This window comes from Dendrobates tinctorius, unplaced genomic scaffold (genome assembly GCF_039654945.1).
Source record: "Dendrobates tinctorius isolate UK_male_01 unplaced genomic scaffold, ASM3965494v1 ptg000038l, whole genome shotgun sequence".
Taxonomy (NCBI): domain Eukaryota; kingdom Metazoa; phylum Chordata; class Amphibia; order Anura; family Dendrobatidae; genus Dendrobates; species Dendrobates tinctorius.
This window is the reverse complement of record NW_027361706.1, coordinates 32,394,424-32,415,124: the sequence shown is the minus strand read 5'-3', so window position 1 is coordinate 32,415,124 and position 20,701 is coordinate 32,394,424. Positions and strand designations below refer to the sequence as shown.

The 20,701-nt window shown below is 40.4% G+C and overlaps 1 protein-coding gene across 3 annotated transcripts in view; it reads right to left on the bottom strand.

Moving 5' to 3' along the window:
* CACNG2 (calcium voltage-gated channel auxiliary subunit gamma 2) overlaps window positions 1–20,701 on the bottom strand; it is a 197,219-nt gene that overhangs the window by 142,442 nt on the left and 34,076 nt on the right. The window contains exon 1 of one of the 3 annotated variants that reach the window (XM_073574370.1): window positions 6,029–9,287. The exons of the other annotated variants lie outside the window; for them this stretch is intronic. Within the exon in view, the coding sequence (XP_073430471.1) occupies window positions 6,029–6,056 (28 nt within the window). The 5' untranslated portion in view covers window positions 6,057–9,287. Of the gene's footprint in view, window positions 1–6,028; window positions 9,288–20,701 lie in introns of those variants that run through there. 3 annotated transcript variants of the gene reach the window in all.

Here is a 20,701-nt window from a genome sequence, read left to right as displayed (position 1 = left end):
CGAGGACTGGAGTTTGGGAACCACTGTTCTAAGCTCTATGTAGAAACAGGAGGTCAATTTTCTCTGCATGAGTCATCACTGCAAAAATCCTTGATGGGGGGGAGGAGGAAGCAGCTTGGTCAAGAGTTAAAGAGGGGGGATGACTCATGCAAGGAAAAGAGACGTCCTGTTTCTACATAGTGCAAAGAGAAGAATTAGCTGGGTAGAAAGGAAAAATGAGCAATTGTAAGCACACAGTGCTGTATAATATGAGGATAAAAACTTTGATGGTAGCGCTTCTTTAAAGACTGTGTGATTTGGGGAACTCATGGCCTATTTGGCGCCACCTAGCTTTGTGATGTGACGCCCATGTATTACACAGTTTCCTAGCATAACAATAGGATTGCATATGACTGTGGTTAGCCAGCTTACAGCTATAGTAAGCTGCCTTCTCGTCAGCTGGGGCTCCCTGGCATAGCTGGTGGGTTATATGCGAATAGCACATTTGTATATGAGTGCCTCCCTTTACAGCTGTGACTTCCACATTGGTAGAAAATCTGAACTGTCAGCATGAATCACCATTTGCAGAGGCACTTTGCATTCTACAAATGATGAGGCAGAGAGGGTCGGCTTAAGCGCACAGCGGGAACAGGACTCACACTGGCAGCACGAATCCCTTGATGTTAGGGATGATGTGTCGGGGGAGGCAGTGCCACTAGGTTCCTATCTCCACATGTAATTTAATAAGACAAAAAGGTAGGAGGTGGGAATCTATTAAAAGCAGCTCAGGAAATAGCAAAATGTTACCAATCTTGAGTTATTATTGTAAATGGTTTTTTTTATTAACCCGATACATTTGCATGTGTCATAAAATGTATCGCATCAAAAGAAACATACAGTATTTATAAATACTGTGATTGTGATCGCCCTGAGAGGGCCAGAGACACAGGAGAACAGGGGTCCGAGCTATGATGAATGGTGTGTAGGACAATCACTATCTGGCTCCTGTTTGCAATGTGCTGACTATGGGAATCCTACACCCGGGAGAGCCTAATCATAGCAAAATGTGTTATTGGAGGACAGGTGTTATAGGGAAAGCCTTTGCCTCATTTTCTTAGAAGAATACAACGTTTACCCGAGGCACAAAGTCTACGGGAAACAGGATTCTTTACCTATTTATTACCGGTTGGTATGTGAAATACAACTGGCTGGGTTTATTATTAGCTGACACCATGTAAGGCCTCATTCAGACCCGCATGTTGTATCTGTTTTGTTTTTTTTGCACAGATACAACATGTACCCATTATAATCTAAGGTGCTAGTCACGTGACTGTGTTTTTCAAAGACCGTGTGTCCATGCAAAAGACACGGAACAATGCCCTTTTTTGTTTTCGGCAACACAGATGAAATGGGCCAATATATGTTCATGGGTCCATGAAAAACATATCCGTGTGCCGTCCGTGTGCTGTCCATGTTTAACATTGTAAAGTATAAAAGAAGCTGTCATTTCTTTCTTTTTTATCCATCTGTGAAAAACAGTGGTGACACACTGATGGTAAAAACAGACACACGGATGACACACTGATGGTAAAAACAGACACACGGATGACACACTGATGGTAAAAACAGACACACGGATGACACACTGATGGTAAAAACAGACACACGGATGACACACTGATGGTAAAAACAGACACACGGATGACACACTGATGGTAAAAACAGACACACGGATGACACACTGATGGTAAAAACAGACACACGGATGACACACTGATGGTAAAAACAGACACACGGATGACACACTGATGGTAAAAACAGACACGAATGACACACTGATGGTAAAAACAGACACACGGATGCCACACTGATGGTAAAAACAGACACACGGATGACACACTGATGGTAAAAACAGACACACAGATTACACACTGATGGTAAAAACAGACACACGGATGAGACACTGATGGTAAAAACAGACACACGGATGAGACACTGATGGTAAAAACAGACACACGGATGACACACTGATGGTAAAAACAGACACACGGATGAGACACTGATGGTAAAAACAGACACACGGATGAGACACTGATGGTAAAAACAGACACACGGATGACACACTGATGGTAAAAACAGACACACGGATGAGACACTGATGGTAAAAACAGACACACGGATGAGACACTGATGGTAAAAACAGACACACGGATGACACACTGATGGCAAAAACAGACACACAGATTACACACTGATGGTAAAAACAGACACACGGATGAGACACTGATGGTAAAAACAGACACACGGATGAGACACTGATGGTAAAAACAGACACACGGATGACACACTAATGGTAAAAACGGACACACGGATGACACGCTGATGGTAAAAACAGACACACGGATGATACGCTGATGGTAAAAACAGACACACGGATGACACGCTGATGGTAAAAACAGACACACGGATGACACACTGATGGTAAAAACAGACACACGGATGCCACACTGATGGTAAAAACAGACACACGGATGCCACACTGATGGCAAAAACAGACACACGGATGCCACACTGATGGTAAAAACAGACACACGGATGCCACACTGATGGTAAAAACAGACACACGGATGCCACACTGATGGTAAAAACAGACACACGGATGACACACTGATGGTAAAAACAGACACACGGATGACACACTGATGGTAAAAACAGACACACGGATGCCACACTGATGGTAAAAACAGACACACGGATGCCACACTGATGGTAAAAACAGACACACGGATGACACACTGATGGTAAAAACAGACACACGGATGCCACACTGATGGAAAAAACAGACACACGGATGCCACACTGATGGTAAAAACAGACACACGGATGCCACACTGATGGTAAAAACAGACACACGGATGACACACTGATGGTAAAAACAGACACACTGATGGTAAAAACAGACACACAGATGACACACTGATGGTAAAAAAAGACACACGGATGACACACTGATGGTAAAAACGGACACACGGATGACACACTGATGGTAAAAACAGACACACGGATGACACACTGATGGTAAAAACAGACACACGGATGCCACACTGATGGTAAAAACAGACACACGGATGACACACTGATGGTAAAAACAGACACACGGATGACACACTGATGGTAAAAACAGACACACGGATGCCACACTGATGGTAAAAACAGACACACGGATGCCACACTGATGGTAAAAACAGACACACGGATGCCACACTGATGGTAAAAACAGACACACGGATGCCACACTGATGGTAAAAACAGACACACGGATGACACACTGATGGTAAAAACAGACACACGGATGACACACTGATGGTAAAAACAGACACACGGATGCCACACTGATGGTAAAAACAGACACACGGATGCCACACTGATGGTAAAAACAGACACACGGATGCCACACTGATGATAAAAACAGACACACGGATGCCACACTGATGGTAAAAACAGACACACGGATGCCACACTGATGGTAAAAACAGACACATGGATGACACACTGATGGTAAAAACAGACACACTGATGGTAAAAACAGACACACGGATGACACACTCATGGTAAAAACAGACACACGGATGACACACTGATGGTAAAAATGGACACACGGATGACACACTGATGGTAAAAACAGACACACAGATGACACACTGATGGTAAAAAAAGACACACGGATGACACACTGATGGTAAAAACAGACACATGGGTGACACACTGATGCTAAAAACGGACACACGGATGACACACTGATGGTAAAAACAGACACACAGATTACACACTGATGGTAAAAACAGACACACGGATGCCACACTGATGGTAAAAACAGACACACGGATGACACACTGATGGTAAAAACAGACACACGGATGAGACACTGATGGTAAAAACAGACACACGGATGACACACTGATGGTAAAAACAGACACACGGATGACACACTGATGGTAAAAACAGACACACGGATGAGACACTGATGGTAAAAACAGACACACGGATGACACACTGATGGTAAAAACGGACACACGGATGACACGCTGATGGTAAAAACAGACACACGGATGCCACACTGATGGTAAAAACAGACACACGGATGACACACTGATGGTAAAAACAGACACACGGATGCCACACTGATGGTAAAAACAGACACACGGATGACACACTGATGGTAAAAACAGACACACGGATGCCACACTGATGGTAAAAACAGACACACGGATGACACACTGATGGTAAAAACAGACACACGGATGCCACACTGATGGTAAAAACAGACACACGGATGACACACTGATGGTAAAAACAGACACACGGATGCCACACTGATGGTAAAAACAGACACACGGATGACACACTGATGGTAAAAACAGACACACGGATGACACACTGATGGTAAAAACAGACACACGGATGCCACACTGATGGTAAAAACAGACACATGGATGACACACTGATGGTAAAAACAGACACACTGATGGTAAAAACAGACACACGGATGACACACTGATGGTAAAAACAGACACACGAATGACACACTGATGGTAAAAACAGACACACGGATGACACACTGATGGTAAAAACGGACACATGGATGACACACTGATGGTAAAAACAGACACACAGATTACACACTGATGGTAAAAACAGACACACGGATGACACACTGATGGTAAAAACGGACACACGGATGACACACTGATGGTAAAAACAGACACACGGATGACACACTGATGGTAAAAACAGACACACGGATGAGACACTGATGGTAAAAACAGACACACGGATGAGACACTGATGGTAAAAACAGACACACGGATGCCACACTGATGGTAAAAACGGACACACGGATGACACGCTGATGGTAAAAACGGACACACGGATGACACACTGATGGTAAAAACAGACACACGGATGACACACTTATGGTAAAAACAGACACACGGATGACACACTGATGGTAAAAACGGACACACGGATGACACACTGATGGTAAAAACAGACACACGGATGAGACACTGATGGTAAAAACAGACACACGGATGACACACTGATGGTAAAAACAGACACACAGATGACACACTGATGGTAAAAACAGACACACGGATGAGACACTGATGGTAAAAACAGACACACGGATGCCACACTGATGGTAAAAACGGACACACGGATGACACGCTGATGGTAAAAACGGACACACGGATGACACACTGATGGTAAAAACAGACACACGGATGACACACTTATGGTAAAAACAGACACACGGATGACACACTGATGGTAAAAACGGACACACGGATGACACGCTGATGGTAAAAACAGACACACGGATGACACACTGATGGTAAAAATGGACACACGGATGATACACCTTTGGCAAAACCGGCACATAGATGAGACATCTATGGTAAAAATGAACACACGAACATTATAATGATGACATACTGATGGTAAAAACAGACACACGGATAACACACTGATGGTAAAAATGGACACACGGATGCACACAGATGACACACTGATGTAAAAACAGACACACGGACCATATAATGATGACACACTGATGGTAAAAACGGACAAATAGATGACACTAGCGGTAAAAACGGCACATGGATGACACAGATGGTAAAAACGGACACACACATAACACACGGGTGGTAAAAACAGAAACAAACATAGCACACAGATGGTAAAAACAGAAACACACATAGCACACAGATGGTCAAAACAGAAATACACATAACACACTGATGGTAAAAACGGACGCACGGATGATACACTGATAGTAAAAGCTGATACACGGATGACACATGGATAACACACTCATGGCAAAAATGGACACAACGATCGTAAAAACGGACACACGAACCATATTCTGCAGGTAAAAACAAACACACGAACCATATACTGAAGGTAAAAACAGATATACGGCCCATATACTGATGGCACCCTGATGACACCGGTTCCATTTTTTCACATATGTATACGTATATTTACTGACCTGAGATATAAGGGAATATCATCCCCATATAGGTGACAATGCAGCAGCTGTCGGCTGTCCACTATAGCTGACAACTTGCTGTATCACAAATGATCGGTGTTGGCACCAGCCCTATCTCTTTAACCCCTTAGTTGCTGCTGTCAAAAGTGACTACATCAAATAAATGGTTAAAATATTGTGGGGGCTTCCGCTTTAATGTAATTGACACACCGAGATCATGATTGTGTGGTCCTGATGTTTGCCATAGCTGTTCATGGCCAAATAGCGGCCTAGAGTCTCCCGGCTATAGCGGTCAATTCAGAAGTTACTGACATTTAGGTGGTAAACAAACACTTGTTCATTCCGGCTATACCACTTTGCATTAATTCCTGAAAATCACCTGAAGGGTTAATAAACTACCTGACAGCAGTTTTCAATATGTCAGGGGGTACAGTTTTTAAAATGGTATCATGTTTGGGGTTTTCCAATATATAGCACCCCAAAAGTCACTTCAAACTTGGATAGGTCCCTCAAAAAAATAAATTTTGTAAATTTCCTTGAAAAAATTAAAAATTATTGCTGCATTTTTAAACCTACTAAAAGGCTAACAAAATAAATTAGCGTTTTAAAAATGGTGCTGATGTAAAGCAGACATGTGGGTAATGTTATTTATTAATGTTTTCTGGGGTATGACTATCTGGATTAACGGGATAATCAAAGTTTGAAAATTGCAATTTTTTTTTACATTTTTGTCAAGTTTCTGGTATTTTTTTTTATAAATAAACACAAAATAAATCAATCTAAATTTACCACTATCATAAATTATAATGTGCCACGAAAAAACAGTCTCAAAATCACTGGGATTTGTTGAAGCGTTCCACAGTTATGACCACATAAAGTGACATTGGTCAGAATTTAAAAAATTGGCCCGGTAACGAAGGGATTAAACACAGCTGTGTGAATGAGGTGTTAATCATGCATTTTCCTGATCCACACTATGCCAAACTCTACAAGGTACAGAACAGAGTATGAATTCAAACGTGAGATTCAGGCTGTGTGCCCACGTTGCGTTTTTTTAAGCGTTTTTGATGCGTTTTTCGGGGTCAAACCGCACCAAAAACGCTTAAAAGAAGCATCCCATTCATTTTAATGCATTTTGGCCTTTTTGTGCCAATGGATGCGTTTTTTACCACTAAGGAAACGCTTAGCGGTAAAAAACGCAGCATGTTCATTAATTTCCGCTTAGGTCTGCGTTTTTGGCTATTTCCTATAGCCCAGAAGACGAGCGGAAAAAACGCATCAAAAACGCGCGTTTTTTCCGCTAAAAACGGGGCAAAAAATGCTCATTTTTTTCTGCACGTTTTCTGGGAAGGAGACCCGTTCCCTGAGCGTTCAAAAACGCTACTGTGGGCACATAGCCTCAAGACATGAAGCTAAGCACAGCCTCTTATGTAAAGTCCCATCGAAACACAAATTTGTAGAATTATGATCCATTCTATATCGGCCAACATAGTTCCTTTCTGTTTTATTCATGCACAGCATCAGACAAAGGCGTCTTGGGGGATGAAATAATATAATAAGTCACCACCTGTTTTTCTGCTATCCCAGCACTTTAGTCACAGGCTCTTCTTGGCATGAAAAATGGATGTAATTGGAAATATTAGTGGACGTCTCACTTTCTCATTGTCTTGTTACTCCCCTTGTTCAATCAAACTTGTTCCAATATATTGAGTATAGAAAGATTTACTCCAGTTATTCCAGGGTTAGGGCACTGTTGTATCCTTAGACGCTCTAGGATACAATCTGCTACACAAGATATGGGTGCAAGATTACTAAAGTTGGGGCGATGGACATTTTTTTCACCATAAGTTTTTAGGATTCTGCCTCATAGGATGTTTTATTTTTTTATTATGGAGCAAAAATAGGCTGAAAAGGATGATTTTTTTTCTAGTCTTACAGATGATGTTACTGTGTTACTAATGCCCAAAAAAATGACATTATCCCATTTCAAACCAATTATATAAGCCAGCTAATAAGTGAAATTACTTGTCTAAGAGCAATTTTCACATTTGTAAGTGCAGTGGAGGTGCAGAGCCATCAATTTCCAATTATGAGATTATTTATTGCTTTAAAAAGAACCTGTCAGCGGGCTTTTACACCCCAAAGTAATGTCATCTATATAAAGCCGCTGATATGTTGATTAAATCCATTCCTTTGCTTTAGAAAATCTTCAATTCCATTTTTGAGAAATCCCTTGGCAAATTTTTATGCAGAGGAGCCACAAGTGCATTAGGGTGGGCTCTGCGCTTACAGCTCCCTGGCCTCGCTGGGGTGAGAGATAAAGAAGAACCCAAAGATCACTGTTGCTGGCATCGTACAAAACGGCGGATTTTATGTGTGAAAAATCTGCGCATAAAATCGGCACCAAATGCACAATGTGAGAATGTAAGTGTAGTGTGGAACAGAATATTTAGAAAAAAAATTGCAGATTTTTTTGGCAATATTTCTCTTTCTATGTTTTTTGTCAGCAAAAATACAGTGATCATACTGTAAGGCACGATTTAATTTTCACACTGCTTATTTTTGGAAAAATGCAAGTATTCTATTTTACTTAATGGATGCAGAAATGGGTCAGAAAATCTGCAACATTTAAAGCTCACCAAAAGCTTTCCGTGGGAACGCAGCCCAAGTCATCTGTTCATTTTTTTATGGTGGTGGTTTTTTGTTGTTTGTTCAGTATTTGTTTTACCGATAGTGCCACAGAGGTAATTTTTACAGCATCTTTTCTCTGTACTTTAATCTATAGTAGCGAGTGGATTCATGGCAGGCTTGGAAACTATGAAGCAGTAAAAAAAACGACGGCAAAACTGACAACTAAGCTGCTTCAGGAAAAAGACTGCTGCGGTTTTTCTGAAGCAACTTCACTTAGAAAAACTTGACGGAATAGAGGCAATGTGTGTACATACCCCAAGAATGAACATGTGACTTCATTTAACCACTTCACGATTTCTGAACCCTTAGGCTGTGTTCACACATTCAGTATTTGGTCAGTATTTTACCTCAGTATTTATAAGCCAAAACCAAGAGAGGAACAATCGGAGGAAAAGTATAATAGAAACACGTGACCACTTCTGTATTTATCACCCAGTCCTGGTTTTGGCTTACAAATACTAATGTAAAATACTGACCAAATACTGAAGGAGGCCTAAAGTGGCTGAGAGAAGTAGCAAAAGATGGAACATGTCATTTTTACATTGACCGTATTAAGTGCTCATTTTTTACGGTGGGTTTACGGTTCTTTTTCAGACGAGTTCCTGTAAAAGGCGTTGTGGGCACATACACTTTGTTGGTTTCTTGTTTTTCCAAAAAACAGAGCATATTCTATGAGTAGCATTTTTTGTCATTGCTTTTATTCCTACTGGTTTCAATATAAAACAGGGTAAATGACTGTTAGAAAAAAAATTACAGCACAAAAAAAATTTGGAACTCTAAGGGTGTGTGCACACGCTGTGGATTCTGCTGCGGATCCGCAGCGGTTTTGGACCTGCAAATCCGCAGCAGAAGTAGCTGCGTTGTACAGTACCTTTATAGCATATGGGAATTGAAAACCGCTGTGGAATTTTACGCGCGGATTTGCTGCAGTTTTCAATCCGCAGAAAAATGACATGTCAATTCTTTCTGCGGATTCCGCTGCGGTTTACCATCTCCTCCGCTGTAGAGTTGATAAACCGCAGGGCAAAACCGCAGGCTAATCCGCAGATAAACCGCAGGTCTTTTGACCTGCAGATTTACCTGCGGATTTTGCAAAATCAGCGCTGATCAATCTGCAGCAGAATCCGCAGCGTGTGCACACACCCTTAGGCCACATACACTCGAGTATTTTGTCAATATTTTACCTCATTATTTGTAAGACAAAAACCAGGAGTGCAACACTTCTGCATTTTTCACCCAATCCTTGTTTTGGCTTACAAAAACTGAGGTAAAAAATCGGCAAATACTGAACGTGGCCTAAAAAATTTCTGCATGAAGGAAAAGAATAGTTTTTTTTTTTACTAGAAACAGAACCACTCTGTGTCTACAAGCTTAGGCCCATCCACTTGCAATATCGGCCTTGGAAGAAGAGTGGCGCTCGTAAAAATAAGCAAACCCTTATGTCCTAATCTCAGACAGACCCAGTGAATGGGGATCAAGAAGTCAGGTAATTTGTTAGCAAATTCTCAATATTTATACACAGTAAATGCCCTTATGTTGTAACTGTGGCAATATTAAACCCGGCCTAATGATCCTTGTTTAATTTCTGCTGCTTGTTACTGAGTTGCAGATTTACTTTATTATTATTATCATTTTAATTAAACTGAAATGTTTTGCTTGCGATGACAGTATTTTTTTCTTGTCTTGTTAACAACTCTTTGCTGTGTATGGTACATAACCTCTATATGGGGCATAGAAAGAAAATGGCGTCTCCACCACTGCTCGATTCTCATAGATGCTGGAGTCCTCAATATGTCCTACACACAGGAACATTCATGCTGATCTATAAGGCCACATGCACACGTTCAGTATTTGGTGAGTTTTTTACCTCAGTATTTGGTCAGTAATTGGAGAGTTTTTTACTTCAGTATTTGGAGCGGATTTTTACCTCAGTTTTTGGTCAGTATTTGGAGATGCTTTTTACCTCAGGTTTTGTTCAGTATTTGGAGAGGTTTTTTACCTCAGTAATTGGTCAGTATTTGGAGAGGATTTTTACCTCAGTTTTTGGTCAGTATTTGGAGATGCTTTTTACCTCAGGTTTTGTTCAGTATTTGGAGAGGTTTTTTACCTCAGTAATTGGTCAGTATTTGGAGAGGATTTTTACCTCAGTTTTTGGTCAGTGTTTGGAGATGTTTTTTACCTCAGTAATTGGTCAGTATTTGAAGAGTTTTTCACCTCAGTATTTGTAAGCCAAAACTCGGAGTGGGTGATGAATACAGAAGTGGTGACGTATTTCTATTATACTTTTCCTCCGATTGTTCCACTCCTGGTTTTGGCTTCCAAATACTGAGGTAAAAAACTCACCAAATATTCAACGTGTGAAGATGGCCTTACCCTCCCTGGCCCCGTCCAGCATAGGCTATGGACTAGACAAGGGAGAGATCAGCCTTTCATTGTGGAGAGGCAGCTGTTGTAGACATCTCAGAGGCACAGACAAAGGCAAAAGCATTTTACTAGTGACAGAAATCAGTCGTAGACTTCCATCCACTGATTAAAACAAGGCGATGGACATTTCTAGAAGATTCTGGATTCTAAAGTTATTGTATTTCATGTCACCATAGTAACTTCTTTTTTATCATTTGCAAAGTGGCTTCATGCGGTAGACGGGTGAAATATTACATTATTTTGCACGTTAATAAGATCTCAACGTTGTTAGGCTGTGTGCCCACGTCGCTTTTTTTTAGCGTTTCCGCCGGCTCAAACGCTGCAGAAATGCTTAAAAGAAGCTTCAAATTAATTTGCATGCGTTTTTGGCTTTTTGTGCCAATGCATGCGTTTTTAACCGCTCAGGAATCACTTAGCGGCTAAAAACGCAGCATGCTCATTAATTTCCGCATTGCTGAGCGTTATTAGCCTTCCCCAATGTTCCCAGAAAACGCGCGTCAAAAAACGCATCAAAAACGCACATCTTTTTTTGCAAAAACGCGCAAGAAACGTGCGGAAAAAGACGTGCGTTTTCTGGGAAAGAGATCAGTTTCCTGAGCGTTTGAAAACGCTAACGTGGGCACATAGCCTCAAAATGTCGTCTTATCAGGACAACCCACATCCATAGACACTATTAGACACAATGTTCACAGGTTTTGTTTTTGCAGTGTTTTTTTGCTGCTTTTTTTGGTGCATGTTTGCTGTGGATTACGTGTTTCATTTGTCTAAATTTACTTTTAATCATCAAAAATGCAGCAAAAATGCAGCAAAAAACACATTGCATTTTTGCAGTGTTTATACATTTTCTCATTGCTTTTAATGAGTTAAAAAAATGCTGAAAAAAGCCTGAAAAAATTGACATACTGCAGACTGATGATGGGGAATGACAATAGCAAACTGCATATCTTTTTCATTAGGTCGAAACTATCCTGTCTGACTGTGTTTGCAAAGGATGACTGCTTAAATTCTCCTTCACGCTTTTTTATTTCAGGTCTGCTTAAATCCTTGTAAAGATCCCCATAACTTCAAGTGGTTTAGGTGTTATTTCTTTTATTTCAACATATATCGGCCAATAAAATGCTGCATTTTCAAAAAATAGCAATGACTATAACAATTGAACACAAATGGCAAAAATCAACTATTGGGGCCACACCTTTGAATCAAAGGACCCACCAAGACTGAAAAATGCTGCAAAAAGAAGCACAACTCTGTACATGAATCCTGTTGGAGTATAGAACAGCTGCAGGCTTATGTTGGAGGGACTCTGTAGAGCAGATAGTGCTATGGTAATATTGTACTACATGTATGACCTCTTTGTTGTGTCTTGTGGTTTATTTCAGTGCTGTCGTGTAATCCTCAACGTACTGATGATTCTGCTGAAAGCTGAAATCTGCAGCAAATCCACTCTAATAACCATAGATTTTTATAGACTGTTACATAGGTTTGAGGCACAAAGCAGAATTGCCATGGACCTAAATTCAGAGAAACGACCTTGTCAGGTCCAGGAAAGATATATATCTTTGTACCGTGTTAGCCAGTAGATAGAAGAATATTTAGAATTTAGAGTCCTCAGTGGTTGATACCTTTTAATGGCTAACTGAAAAGATGGCAACTAATTGCAAGCTTTCGAGACTACGCAGGTTTCTTCATCAGGCTAGACTAATACAAAATCTGCAGAATAACATATTTATACACAAGACAGCACATAAATAACTCAATAGATAAGACAAGTGATGTGAAGCTGAATAGTCATTGTTGGAGAGAGATAAGCATAAATATTGGAGCAGTTCATAGATAAGTAGTGTGAAGGTTTTATTGCCCTCTGATTGCCGGTCTGGTTCTGTGTTGTGATGACCCTAGAAGGTCTGAGGGGCAAATTCCTTAATTGATGTAAAAAAGACATAAGTCCATGTGACACATTAATACCTGCACTGAATGTGTCAAAAGTTTTCATAAATTTGTACTCAGAGATTCTTTTCTCTCTCTGAGACTTGAAGTTACCTTTTAATACAAGTAATTTAATGTCATCCATCTAATGTGGTGTACTTAATTATTTGTACTAAATGTCCTACTGGGGGTCTGTATGTGGGGGAGACCGGGCAAAAACTGAGAACAAGGATGAATTCTTATTGCCACACAATAAGAGCAAAAATAATGGATCTACCTGTGGCAAAACATTTTGTTTCCCTGGTCATAGCATGATGGACATTAAATTACTTGTATTAAAAGGTAACTACAAGTCTCAGAGAGAGAGAAGAATCTCTGAGTACAAATTTATGAAAACTTTCGACACATTCAGTGCAGGTATTAATGTGTCGCATGGATTTATGTCTTTTTACATCAATTAAGGAATTTGCCCCTCAGACCTTCTGGGGTGATCACAACACAGAACCAGACCGGCAATCAGAGGGCAATAAAACCTTCACACTGCTTATCTATGAACTGCTCCAATATTTATGCTTGTCTCTCTCCCACAATGACTATTCCGCTTCACATCACTTGTCTTATCTATTGAGTTATTTATGTGCTGTCTTGTGTATAAATATGTTATTCTTCAGATTTTGTATTAGTCTAGCCTGATGAAGAGACCTGCGTAGTCTCGAAAGCTTGCAATTTGTTACCATCTTTTCAGTTAGCCATTAAAAGGTATCAACCACCGAGGACTCTCAATTCTAAATATTCTTGTCAGGTCCATAATTCCACAAATCTGTGGCAACTTCTCTGAAATCATTGTGTTGTACCTCTATTATTACCCTTAGGGCTCTTGCACATATTCATATTTTTGGCCTGAGTGCGATCAGACAAAACATCAGATCGAACCTAGACTAACCTAGACCTCAAGGACACCGTTCTCTCATGGTTCTCCTCCTATCTCTTTGACCGCTCCTTTACTGTATCTTTTGCTGGTTCCTCCTCCTCTCACCTTCCCCTTACTGTTGGGGTCCCTCAAGGATCGGTTCTATGCCCCCTCCTCTTCTCTTAGTACACTGCCCCTATTGGTCAAACAATCAGTAGAATTGGTTTCCACTACCATCTCTATGCTGATGACACCCAATTATACGCTTCTTCTCCTGACATCACGCCAGCCTTTCTAGAAAACACCGGCGATTGTCTAAACGCTGTGTCTAATATCATGTCCTCACTATATCTGAAACTGAACCTGTCAAAGACTGAACTCCTTGTGCTTCCTCCCTCTACTAATGTACCTATACCCGACATTGCCATTTCTGTGTGTGGTTCCACTATTACTCCCCAGCAACAGGCCCGCTGTCTTGGGGTCATACTTGATTCCGAGCTTTCCTTTGCCCCCCACATTCGATCACTGGCTCGCTCTTGTCATCTGCACCTCAAAAACATTTCTAGAATTCGACCTTTTCTTACTTTTGACTCTGCAAAAACTCTTACTGTTTCTCTTATTCATTCTCGTCTCGACTATTGTAACTCTTTTCTAATCGGTCTCCCTCTTACCAAACTCTCCCCTCTCCAATCTGTCTTGAATGCTGCAGCCAGGATCATATTCCTCACCAATCGTTACACTGATGCCTCTACCTTGTGCCAGTCATTACACTGGCTACCCATCCACTCCAGAATTCAGTATAAACTTATTACCCTCACCCACAAAGCCCTCCATAGCTCAGCACCACCTTACATCTCCTCCCTTGTTTCAGTATACCACCCTACCCGCACCCTCCGTTCTGCTGATGACCTGAGGTTAGCATCCTCAATAGTCAGAACCTCCCACTCCCGTCTCCAAGACTTTACACGTGCCGCGCCAATTCATTGGAATGCACTTCCCAGGTCAATATGATTAGTCCCCAATCCCCACAATTTTAAGCGTGCCCTGAAAACGCATTTTTTCAGACTGGCCTATCGCCTCAACACGTTAACCTAATCTATCCCTGTGTGGCACAGCCAAAAGTTTTACCATAACCAGATTTCCCACATCATGTTCCGACATGCTTTATGCATCCATTAGCCCTCTGTGTCTGTACTGTTACACACTTAACATTATGGCTGGTCCATACAATCAGGGCAACTGTTACCATCCACCTTTCGTGTCTACCTCTTTCCTCATAGACTGTAAGCTTGCGAGCAGGGCCCTCTTTCCTCTTGGTATTTGTTATAATCTACTGTATGTGATTATTGTTATGCTGTAATGTCTATTGTCTGTACAAATCCCCTCTGAAATGTAAAGTGCTGCGGAATATGTCGGCGCTATAAAAATAAAATTTATTATTATATTATTTATTAATATTAGTCTATCGGGCTGTGCACACGTCTGATATTTTCATTGTATAGTCTCTATCCGAGGAAAAAAAATGCAGCATGCAAGAGATTGGTCCCATACTTGTATAGCACTTAGCCATACATGTCAATGAGTGGATGGAAAACATTGGACTGCAATCAGATAACATCTGAGTGCAGTCCGATTTCCAAGGACTGACAGAATAGAGATGGAGATTTTTTTTCTCCATCTTCTCCTCATCCAAGAGAATCGGATCGAACTGTGTGGACACTCCAATCAAACTATGAGCAGAGTTTGATCAGAATGTCATTTGTGTAACTGACCCGATTTTCTCGGATGACAAAAAAATACGCTTGTACCTAGCCTTAAATTGAGCGACATGGAGGACATTGTTCTTGTCAGTAGGGTGTGTTCTTCGACAAGAACTGGACAACATTGGAGCTTGTAGGCATATGAACCTTACAAGCGAGAATGCTAAAGCCCAGTTGTCAATTTTTTAAACATATTTCCCAGAGGAACAATAGAGCAATGGCAGTATGCGATGTCCTAAGGAAAATCGGTTCCAGAATTTTTATTCTACGGGTAATTTTGGTGTTTAGTAAAATCGACATGTCAGGTGAGCAGATGTAATGCAAAAAGATGGCTGAGGATGAGGAGAGCAGGTAGACTGTGACAAACGGAGGGGAGCTGTGCTGAGATAGTGACTTGGCACTAAGAAAGTGGCAATGAGAAAAAAAGAAGTGAGAGGAGGAATACTAAAACAGCCTTATGCATTTATAATAAGCCTTGACATAACCAGTGTAAAATCTCTCCACACTAAAATGCCACGTAAACAAGAATAAAGCCTCCAGTGCTCACACATAGCCCTGTTTCATCTTGGATGGTCGCTGCAGATTCTTCTGGTTTCATTCGTTATGAGCAACTTCGATTAGCTCATAACGATTAGAATCAGATTAGCTTTTTTTTGCATTGATGTATAAACTACATAAGCTAGATTAAGATGCTCAAATTTATTTTTTTATATACTTTAAAATACCATTTAATGTATGAAATATAGAACTCTGTCGATATAATCCAGTAACGACAATGTAGACTTTAAAGGGAGCCTGTAATTAGATTTCTGCTGCCTGAATCACAAGCAGAATGAATCAGTCTGGCTTCATGGTTGCAACCTGGTATGTTTAACTGCAGCGTTTCAGAGAAAACATAGTTTGAAGAGACGGTTTGGGACCATAGGGAGACACCCGACTAGTCAAGTGAGGCCACTAGATAGCTCCTCCCATTGCTACCGTTGATGCAGTTGGGAAGATGGGTGGAGAAGAGGCTTGGATTCATGCTGTTGCGGTTCAAGCAGCAGAAATTTAATGAAAGGTTAATTTTAAGATCTATCACTATCACCTATTCACATTATAGGTGATCAATGTTTGACTGGGAACCTCTGTACTAGAACCCTACTGATGGCTTTGTGGTGAGGAGGATTTACAATATATTATTAGCACACCAAAGAAGTACTTGTCCGCACAGCAAAGAATCCACAACACTGTTGTATGCCAATTAAACCATATTCACATGTTCAGCGGCTATTGCTCCAATGGAATCTAAGTGCCTCTTCAATAAGACAAACAATGCGAATCCAACAGAAAAAAAAAAAGAAGCGGATGGCACTCACCAGTAAAATTCACTGATTATTCCAAGGATTAAAACATTCACGTTGGGAGGATGGGAGCGGGAGTGGGAGTGCAGGAGACGATGGCCGTTTTGCGCTAGAGTTGCGCTTCTAGAAGCGCAACTCCAGCACAAAACGGAAGTCGTCTTCTGCACTCACGCTCCCATCCTCCCGATGTGAATGTTTTAATCCTTGCAATAAACAGTGAAATTTACCGGTGAGTGCCATCCGCTTCTTTTTTTTCTTCTTGGATTCGCAATATATTATTAGCTAAGTGTGCGCTACTATACTACTCTATGGAAGTTACAGAAACAGATGATGCGCTTACTAGTTATTTTTCTTCTGTGCATAAATTAGACATTTTAATAGCTGTAATTCCTCTTCAAAGCTTAAAGGAGTGGTCCAAAACTAACATTTATGTTAATCCTAAATATATGTCTACTTAATGTCACAATATAATCTCTTTTCTTATATACTTTAACTAAAAAGTCCCTATCATTACCTCACTAGTAAACTAACTGCTTTTTTAAACAACTTCATCCTGTTTGATGAAGCTTTGCTTGAGAATCCCAGTGCATGCTGGGACACTCAAAGGAGACATCATCAGGGGGCAGAGACTGCCTTCACTGCCTCAGCCTCTGCCCCACCCTGACACAAAGCATCATCAGTGATTTCATTTACGGTTGCAGGACTGGTCTCTTCGCTATGTTCTCTCCTTACAATGCACACTGACACTGACAGTGCACTCTCTTGCTGGCTCCTCATTTTCTCATCAGAGCCGACGAGGGAGCGCACTGTCACTGTGCATTAAAAGAATATTGCACTGTGACAAGAGCCTACTACACATATGTTGGAATTGACAGCTGAGGCATGCTCAGTAGAACAAGGGCTAGACCAGCCCCTGAAAGAGGCATCACTGATGATGCTTTGTTTCAAGATGTGGACAAAGGTTTAAGCAGTGACCACAGCCTCCGCTCCCTGATGATGTCTCATTTGAGTATCCCAGCATGCTATGGGATTATCTAATGAAGCATCATCAAACAGGAGGAAGGTGTGATGTAAAAAATAAAGCTGTATTGTAGGGACATAATGATAGGGAATTTTTAATTAAAGTACATTAGAAAATAGATTCATGTCTGACATTAAATAGACAGACATTTAGGATTAAAATAAATGTTAATTTCGGACCACCCCTTTGAACAGATTGAAGCTATTTATGAAGTCCAAAATAAAGATTGAAGAAAATTATGTTTTTAGCTGAAGAAAAGGACAGATAACAGCTACACGGATCCGATGGGCAGAAATGGACACACCATTAACTAGGCAGCAAACAAGAAAGGACATTTGGGAAAATTAACAAAGATCAAAATTAAATGCAAAAGAATACCAGCAATAATCTTGATCAGATACCCATATCAAATGGCAACTCAAATGCAGCAATACAAACAAGGAGAAACAATGAGTATATGTTGCCACAATTGTATCAAAAAATGTCTATTATTTATTAACAAAATATTATGCAAAATTCATGATAAAATACAATACATATCACAATGGTTACATGGGTTTTTCTTCCAATGTCGTGACTAAATCCATAGGTATGAATGACCAAAGGATACAAGACAGGATAAAATTTGCTGAGAATGGCACATATAGTTAAATGTTACCATTACATATAAATTCCATATATCTCCATAGTGGAAAAATGTGCCAACAGATATAGTGAAACAAGAGAACTTCCCAATAGTGACTATCGCATGTCTACCAAACACTATACCGCTCCATATAGACAGTATGAGATGTGAACATAAGGGTTAATACAACAAAGGATAATTACCCATAAGTGTTAGAAGGTCCCGTCTTGACCCAGGTCACATACCCAGACACGCGTTTCGCATACACAAGATATCGCTTCCTCAGGGATATGTAACCATTGTGATATGTATTGTATTTTATCATGAATTTTGCATAATATTTTGTCAATAAATAATATACATTTTTTGCTACAATTGTGGCAACATATACTCATTGTTTCACCTTGTTTGTAAAGATCAAAATTAGCATGATATAAAATAACAAAAAGATTATTATTACTATTAGATAGCAAAGTATGAAGGTGCAATGATGAAAAATATATGCTGTTTTCCAGAAATGGTGTCACTCCTTTCCTTGGATGTGCATGGCATTGCATTGGGTGTGCCTGATACTAGACACAGACCATAGCATTCAATCAAACATCTGATATATTTGTGCAGAGAGAATAATCTCTAGTTTTGCATATATTTAATGAAAAAAACTAGGTGGACTCTCCCTTCAAATTAGTAGGTTTCGCCAAGTCATCCACAGCTATTGCTGATGGTTTCATAAAGTGTCCCTAAGCGGACAGTGGCAATATGTTGGTCCACCTGTCTTTGGTGGAATCGGCAGAGAGGCCTACAGCGATCCTTCTTATTAGGGCATAAACCAGAAGTTACATCATCATAAACACTCTCGAGGGACTCGAAGAAGTGAAGGAGTGAGGTTTATTTGAGATCACCAGGAATCATACCCGCAGGAATCAAGCCCACACATTTCAGTAATAAACATTAACACCTTAACCACTATATCGCAACACCTCCTCTCTCTTACACTCCCGAGATCCTTGACTTGTTAAATTGAGCTTTTTCTCTTTGGATCAAACCTCTCTCTTGACAGCGTTAAGGAAATGATGGCTGCTTTGGAGTTTTCTCCTGGAATGAAGTAGTTAACAAACAACTAGGTGATTTACACCAACACACTAAGTGTAGACTGTTGATGGGAACATGCTAGGAGTGGGTTGAAGATAACTAGTGCCTAAGGGTGTTCAAGTCTCTCATTTACATTTATCAATTTTCCTTCGCCGTTGACTAGCAATGGCAATAGCGAAGTTTTCAAACTGTTATGACCATAAGATGGATGTTTACACCATCGTAACATACCATTGACACCACCTATGCATCCACTTACTTTGCAAGCAGATTTCTAATATCTTTTATATTGCAGGCAAAATGTCTGACTTATTAGCAAGAACAATGGGGCCCATATTCTGTTCCTTCAGCTATCTGTGTCCACCTCTGTATCCATCTGTATTGATCAGACAGCTATGGAAAGTGGACATTTTCATCCCCTCATGTATTAGACGTTTCTGATTTTATAGCTGTCTGTTGTCAGAGGACCACTAGATGACTACAAGCTGCTGTAAAGGCTTGTGCAGACATATAAACATGATGGCTGCACGGCAGCACACAGAGTTTTGAACGTAATGCCACTTTTTTTTAATAACATGAATTGTGTTTGTTATTTTGTATGGAGAATGATTAGAGATGAGCAAATCATTATGACACAAACTGAATTTGCTTTTAGGAATTCGCTAAACCCAGGAAATTTGAACAACTTGCAATTTATTTTGTGCAGATTGGTTTAAATGCACATTGACATTTTACATATTATAAAACATTGCATCAGCAAGACAAGGTTCACATGTCCTCTGGCTCGGCTGCATAGGATTCTCCATAATTCCTTGCAGTTATCAGATCACATAGTATAGCACAGCCAACTAGGCAATTACAGCCTGTATAAAAGCAGAAGC